We start from the raw sequence: 7,925 nt of genomic DNA, 5'->3' as shown, positions 1-7,925 counted from the left end.
GCAGGCCGGGGCGTCCTGGCTCCTACGGACGTGCTGGAGGAGCCTTGCGGCTGCCCTCGCGTGTCCCTGGATCCCCGGGGCGCTCCCGGGGGCTTCCTACGACATTCCGGCTTGGGGACCCTGGTGGCACCGCCATCCTCGCTCCAGCCCCGTAGAGGCAGAGGGCCCGGCGGACAGACGGGAAGAGGAGAACAACTGTCCCTATTCCCTTCACGACGCCTCTGAAGGCAGCCAAAGCTCCCTTTTCCACCCAGCCGGGTCTTCGCGGGAGCGTTTCCCTGCCGCAGCTGCCTCTCCTCTGGCACAGGAGGGATTTCGAGCCCTGTCCTTGGAGGGAGGCAGGCAGGACCACACCAGGTGAGAACGTGGCTCTGCCGGGACAGCTGGGCACGCAGGGCCCCCACGCGGCTCGCAGCCAGGCCCTGTGTTCAGCCCGGGGCATCTCTCTGCTTTTTGTAGGCACCCACACGGTTATGAGAAGTGCCCACCATGAGACCTCACAGAAATGGCTCAATGCTATAAAACACTCCTGTGGTGGGAAAGCAGAAGAAAACCAGTCCAGGCATCTCTTCGTGTGCAATTACAGTCTGTTCCAGTTGCCGCATCACACTGGCTTGCACGTAGACAATAACTCCAGCTTGCCACGGCCAGAGGCTGCTGTGAGCCCTTCCCTGCCTTGCTCACTCGCGCCCCAGTCCACAGTGTTTTGTTGGTTCTGGGTGTAATTCAGACACAATCAACCGTATCTCTGCTTTGTACATTTTTATTTACTGTTGTATTAATAGATGACAAAGCAACTTTAGAACAGATTTCAAAATTTTAACAATTTATAGCAAATTTTACATTGCAGTATGTTTTAATCCGGTGCTCAGCCTTGTAGCTAGTTACAGATCAGGAAGCGATGGTTATCTGTCTCTGGGGAAAAGGCCAGACCCAGCCCCTGTGGCTGACTGCTGCCGCCAATTGTCACATTTAGGAGAGCTGAGGAACGGAGTAGGATCAGGCCTTTATGCTGGCATCATGAAATTTGCCTTCTCTTGCTTTGCAGCTGGGAACACGCAATTATGAATCCTGAAAGGAAGCGCTGCAATTATCTGTGTGGTTTCTGTGAAATAAGGTCTTTTGAATACGGAATCAGGGGGAAATTTGAACACTGGGGCTATTGCTTTTATTTTCATTTAATTTCTAGTGGAACTGATTAAGAGTGATCATTACATTTCAGCAGCAATCAACCAGAGAGTGTATTTCTATTCCTTTCTTGGTACCCCAGAGATTAAGATTCCTAAAAATCTAATGCAAATGAGAACAAAGCAAACATGATTTAGAAGTTCATCACTTAGTCACAAAGCTCAGAGGCAGAGGAGAGGGCTGGATATACTTTCCATAATAAATGGACATCTCCAACACAAAGATTATACACACAATATTGACCTTTAAAACTGGCTACTAGCTTTACAGTAAAGTCAATAATGAAATAGATTGCCATAGTATGCTATCCAGTTAATCGTATACATTTTCATTAGAGGGACACTTGCCACAAACAGGTCATCCCAAAATTTAAGCAATGTAAACTAAAATAAGCAGAAATTCCCCCATGGTGCTCTTGTATTTTTTTTTCCTGTAAAACAATTTATTAGAAACAATAACTAAGGTTTTCTGAAGTTGAATATGAAAATTAGAAAGCTTAACTTGGGAACTATAAAGTAAATTATTTTTTTGATTGGGTGAGTCTGATGGAATGGAAAAAGAGAAATATGCACTGAAGAAAGGAAACGACTTAAGCTGTTTAATAATTTTAGGATGTAGCAATGGTACGTGAAAGAAAGCTGATTTTTTTATTAGGGAAGAATAGGATATGTGACTGACAGTGTCCCTTTGCAATGGTGTTGGGCTGTAAACCACAGTAATTCATATCCACATGAACACACACATAAACTTGAAACATTGAAGATTAAAAAAAAAAAAAAGGAAACACATGGTATAAAATGATAAAAAAATTTATGCTAATAAAAGCCAAATGGCAGCAGGAGCAGCAGCAGCAGCTAGAACTGCTGGATAAGGCGCCGGCGCTGTGAGGTCTTCCGCAGCAGTCGTCTGTAGTCATAGGGATTATCTTCGCCTTTGCTCTCTTCCAGGGGTCTTTCTGCAACCCTCGACCTGGGGATTAAGCACAGAAGTGTTTTAGAAATTAAAGTCAAAACATTTACCTTGGCAAACACTCCTAATCTACTGCTTAACCTCCACCCTTGTGGGGGAAAAATAAAAGGAGAAAGGAAAAAAAATCAGCTGACTTTGCTAGGCCTCTTCCTGTGCTGCACAAAACAGGCACCTCGGAACAAACACATTATATGCTAGAAGCAGATGAACACAGAAGAACAACATGTTCTCCTATGAAGGGGACATAATAACAGGACATAAAAACATTGAGAGCATGGGGATGCTTTGCAGTAGCATTTGCCTGATGGATACTGCACCAGATTTTCAGTTGGCATAAATTTGTTTGCTCTGTATTTAACCTGCCTTTGGAGTTCACTGTAAGTGTCCATCTAATTTCATTTTATTTTCAGATAGCAAGATGCATTTTGGATGCCACCTCTGACAGGCTGGAATACTGATGTGGCATCAGCTGTTACCATGGAGCAAGATTAAACATAAAAGACAATTATTTAAAAAATAAATTACTCTAAAATAATTACAAAAATTTGTAGTGTTCTACACTTAAGGTGCCCTGACTACTGGTCCTATACCAATGTCAAAGGTAAACTGCTAAACAAAAAGTAGTCAATGCTTCACTTCTTGAAGTGGAATGAAATGGCTAATTAGATACTATGTGAAAAAAGACCAGAAATGAAATATGTAAGGTGCACAAAACATTCTACATTCTGGATGTTTTACAAACATTTCCTCTACTATTACAGGTTCATTTTCAAATTCAGTGCTCATCCCAGGCTTAGCATTTCCTTTAAGACTTTGACCTAGACAGTTTTCCAAGCTTTCCTTACATTTAGGAACATGCAAGAAGATACATTATATTAAGAAACATAGATGTGCATTTGCATATGCAGTGTGTGGGAGTGCATTGGCAAGAGTGAGAATATGAATTTCCTTAGCCTGGCAGTGGTTACCCTCTATTGAAGTGTATGTGGGAAGAGAGGAGGTTGAGCAAACCCTCCCTTTGGGATTTTTCTCCTGGCTGTCCACCTCAGCGAGGTGCATGCAGGCTACAGACACCTGTGCTGCTACAGGACAGCAGGAGAAGGAGGCAGTCAAGCTGGAGTCCTACCTGCAGAAAACATGCAGAACATCTGGTGCCCGTCCACCCTGTTAAAAACCTAACTAATCAGAAATACAATTTTTAGGTTCTGCTTCAGTTTAATTTTATTTTAGAGATTTAGAATGTCTGTCCATACGGCCCTTGGGAAACCAAAAACTGGCAGGTAGGCTGAACACCAATCACCCTGGAATTTATCCCTCTTGCATGGGGAATAGGTCAGATATTCCCATTTTGAGATGGGAAATTTTAGCTATATGTTTTGCAAGACAGTTTTGCAAGATTTTATGTCTAAAATAATAGATTTATGTGTAATTTGAAAGTGCATTTCTTTTTATTAATATTTTGAATATGTCAACAAGGATAATATTTATTTTTTCCTATTACTATTTTGTCTGAATTACCGCTCAGTAGCTCGTAGAATGGAAGTCCTGCGCTCAATTGGGTATCTCTTCCTCCTTGTGGTAGTACTGCTGTCCTTGGAGCTGGAGTCAGTAGATGAAATTTCTTGGTAGTAGATATCTAAATCTAGCACTTTGCTCAGACTGTCAATAAATAAGAACACCAAGTTAACGGTTTCACTTTTCAATATTATTTTCAGCATACAAACCCAAGGCAGCCAAATATCATTATTTCTGTTTATAGGCACAAAAAATCAGTCTCTGAAGTGTGGCTGCTGTACAACATAGATATTGAGAATTTTGAAATGCTAAATACTTTAATATATTCATAAAGGAGACACAACTGAAATTTTTTGGGGTTTGCCATTAGACTCACTGGAGAGGCATTTTTATGGTATAATTAATCTGGTCTATTTTAGATATCTCTTTGAGCAAGAGATGAATAATTTTCCTAAATATTACTGTTTTTTTCTCTGAGTACAAGAAGACAATGTAAAGCAGCTAGTTCAGATATGGGTGTCAATAATGCAGATATCTCTTATTTTTTTAGGTGAATGCTATCCAGGGTATTATACATACAGAAAAAATCAATCCCAACATTCATTTTAGAATGGCTAAGGAAAGAAATAATATCCTAAAAAGAAACTGAATAGAGAAGTTCAGAATTCAATCCTCATGTTGTTATAAACCAGAAGTAACTAATTGATTTCACTTGCTATGTTCCACTAATACAGAGTCAGCACATGAGAGAAGATGCAGTCAGGGAACTGGTTAACTAGATTTAAGATGAGTGAAACCCAACTGAGGCAAATGAGAGCAAACACTAGATTTTGTTTTGTTAGATTCCCCCCCCCCGCCCCGGACTGGAGTCAATAGGCGTGAAATTTTTTTAGGATCCAACTGACATGAGAAAAAAAGCTGAAAGAGACCAAACATGGGGGACGTGGACATAAGGTCCATCCTTTAAGCTGCAGCATAATCAAGTGCAATTTAAACTGTGCTTGAATAAAGATCAGTGCTGTGAGCATATTTTTATAAATGTAATGTCATGCAACATCCTCTAAGATACATATTTTAGCCACGTAATTTGTATTCTGCAACAGTTTGTACTGAGCTGAGGCCAGTGCAGAGAGCCCATTCATCTGGCAGCTATGAGCAGGCTGCCTCGCACACACGGTGCCACAGCACTGCCACTGAGGGGGCAGCAGGAAAACGTCAGTAAAGAAACAAAAATAAAATAAAACTATGATGTATGTCAGGAGCTGCAAACCAGGTCTGCAGCACACGTAAGGATCTAAGATATGGAAGGACAGAATATCAGAATATACCTATTGCTTCCTTCTTTTCTGCAGAGATTCATCAAAATAGGCTAGTTACACTGGGAAGAAAACACTTCTGGTTCAAATTTCAATGGCTACTCTTCTTTAGCTGTTATTCATAGTGATTGTTTTAATTTTTTATTATCTATTTCCAGACACTCATATATTTTTAGGAGAAAATTTTGACACTCTTTGTATTTTTGCTGACAAAAAAGAACTGGTTGCCCATTTGCTTTGACTAGAATTTTAAGCACCTTCAATTATTTTCTGTGTCAGAACTATCTTTGATGTGGACCTTATCTTATTATAATGCCTGTGTTACCATGGTAAAGGACCATGTTTTAGGAAAGCTGAATTCTATAATGGATTTTAGTCAACGAAAATTGCTTTTAACTTTGTATACATGTCCCCCTGTGAATCACCAAATTACCATTCTTTTTTCAATGCTTTATTCTCCTGGTTGAAGTACAGCTAAAAACTATTCTAGAGTACTGGAGTGACAATAGTGAAATAATGAAAAAAATTACCTTTCTTTTCTTGGTTTCCGTTTTTCATCTTGGATTGATTTCTAAGAAAATAAAAAGTAATTAAAAATACTAAAAGGAAAGCTTATGTAAACATACAATTCATCGGTGTTAGGTAGGAGAGTGTTGTATATTTTTCAGTAAAAGAAATGATAGAAAATGAGCAAATGTCCCAGAAAACCCTCTTTAAAGAACCTTTGAGACTGCGAATGAGATTACCATTGTTGCTCCCAAATTTGTTGCCATACTCTGAAAAAAAAGGCAAAGTAATGATGATCAGAACAGAAAAAGGAGATCTAAAACTTTCAAATAGCTATAGCTGTTCTAATGAAGTTGACAGCACTATCTCACTGAGGCAAATTTACTGTGATGCCATGAGAATTTCCATGAATAGAAGCAATGCAGTGAGAAGATGCATAATCTTGTTCTCATTAATGCCAACGTAGCCTTCACACAGGTTTAGTAGAATAAAATGGACAAAGGCCCCATTTGAAAACAATATAATAGGTGACAAAAGAACCTTTAGGATAAAAGATTTCTAAAAATGTAGAGGAGAGAAGATTTATATGGAATGTGAATAATTTCTTATCGCTAATAGAGTTCTATCCCTACAGCCAAAACAATGCTATGTTGCAGCACCTAACACATCATACTTCAAAGGCAGTATTTTTTAGTGCAGATTGTGGTCTTAATTGTGTTTCTTGCAAATGAGTGAAAGCATATTAGAACTGGGGACCGTAAAGTCACTGAGAATCAGAAACCCTGATGGACTTCAGTATGCAGGCAAATGAACATGACGTATAATTCCAAAATGATAGGCTGATTTAAAGAAATAGAAAATAAAATAAAATTCTCATGCCTTATATAAATAATGGGCTATTGTCAGGCTTCCTTTTTACCTGTACCCCTGCAGATCACCTGATATGCAAGGAGATGTGTGAGAATGTGAGGCGTCTAATTAACGTCTATAGCATGATGTGAGAGTGATATCTGATTTTGCAAAAGATAGAGATTTTTTTTTAAAAATGCACTCATATTGAGTTTCTTCACATTCATATGATTTGGGCTTGATAATAATCCGTGAATGCCTGAAGGTCACAGAGATTTTTAAAAAGGTAGAAAATCCGTAATAGCTGGGAAAGCTGACTGCCCTCTAAAGCTGACTACCATCTACAGTCAGAGCTTAATGACTTACCCAAGGTCTAAGAATTTAACAACTAGTAGGTCTCCTTTCTAAGCTTCAGTGTATAGATATTTATGTTGAACCTTTCCCTGACCAGTGAACTTCATGTCAGGAAGACAGGTTTCTCTTATTCACACCTTTTTGAAAATACAACTCATTGAAGGTAATATTGATTAATACCTTGAAAAGCTGCTGCTAAAACATTGATTAAAAATCTTCTGGCACTACTGCAGTTTTTGTTTGCACTGATGCCTGGCTGTTTTCTGGTACGGAGCTGGCCATGTAACAAATTAGCTCTCAGAAAATACTATATTCCTGACCTTATGGTCCTAATTTCCTAAATAGGAATTTACTTCAGAATTGTGCTTCTCAAAAATTTCTGAATACAGATTGTGTCATGCCTTTCATTTCAATCCTTTCAACAATCTTGCTTTCACAAAACAAATTTTATTCTTATGTGCAAAATTATTTTTAAGAATGCAATTTCTTTTCAGAGTATCACTGTTGCAAAGCTGTGTTATTTCAGAGTCCCAGAATAAAACATAGCTGTGTTTGTCTTTTTGGTATGCCAGACACAACCATCCCTACAGGCCCTGGTGACACCTTCTGTTGAAAGGAGAAGCAATTGCTACGGTTAGTTTATTAGCTGGGTTCTCACCGGCTGTTAAAATAGGTCACTAAGATACAGGCACCTCGAGCAAATCAGTTTAATTGCTTTTTTGTTGGAAGTGCTTTCTGAGCTGCTTTTACATTTTCACTCTTTCTGCTAACTTTCTTGCCTTTTTTCCTATGTTTAAGGGCACTGAAGTCAAGAGGGGAAAGCAGCACTCGGTATCTGAACTTGGACCAAAGGCTATATATAGTGACTCAAATCCATTAGTCTCCTGAGCTGCTGGTATTTGCCAATGCCTTTATAATCACAATCTGACACATTTGTAAAGGAAGTTACAGTGTGCATACTAATACAATTTATTTTAGTATTTGCTCTCTCTGCAAGATCAAGTAGTAATTTAGATGCTCAAAATAGCTCCAAACAAACCTGTGCCTCTCCTGGTTCTCTCCTGTGACTTACAAAGAAACGATGGAGACAGGGCACTTGATTTGGATATTGAAAATGCAAATGCTACTTATGCCCATAATGAAAGTGTGTTTAGGTACAAAGGTAAATGCTAGTCTGACATAGCTCCCCAGTCTGGGTAACTCTGTACTTCCATTTCAAGTCTCGTT

At 39.2% G+C, this 7,925-nt stretch overlaps 1 protein-coding gene across 1 annotated transcript in view; it reads right to left on the bottom strand.

The window, feature by feature from the left end:
* Window positions 1–747: 747 nt before the first annotated feature.
* The window catches only part of MYO3A (myosin IIIA), a 116,322-nt gene continuing 109,144 nt past the window's right edge, over window positions 748–7,925 (bottom strand). Inside the window, exons 34-36 of the mRNA XM_031059326.1 lie at window positions 5,519–5,559; window positions 3,676–3,816; window positions 748–2,157 (exon numbers count right to left, since the gene is read on the bottom strand). Coding sequence (XP_030915186.1) covers window positions 2,043–2,157; window positions 3,676–3,816; window positions 5,519–5,559 — 297 coding nt within the window. The 3' untranslated portion in view covers window positions 748–2,042. The remainder of the gene's footprint in view (window positions 2,158–3,675; window positions 3,817–5,518; window positions 5,560–7,925) is intronic.

This window comes from Geospiza fortis, unplaced genomic scaffold (genome assembly GCF_000277835.1).
Source record: "Geospiza fortis unplaced genomic scaffold, GeoFor_1.0 scaffold75, whole genome shotgun sequence".
NCBI lineage: Eukaryota > Metazoa > Chordata > Aves > Passeriformes > Thraupidae > Geospiza > Geospiza fortis.
Note: the sequence above shows the minus strand (reverse complement) of the source record. Positions and strands in the feature narration are given on the sequence as shown.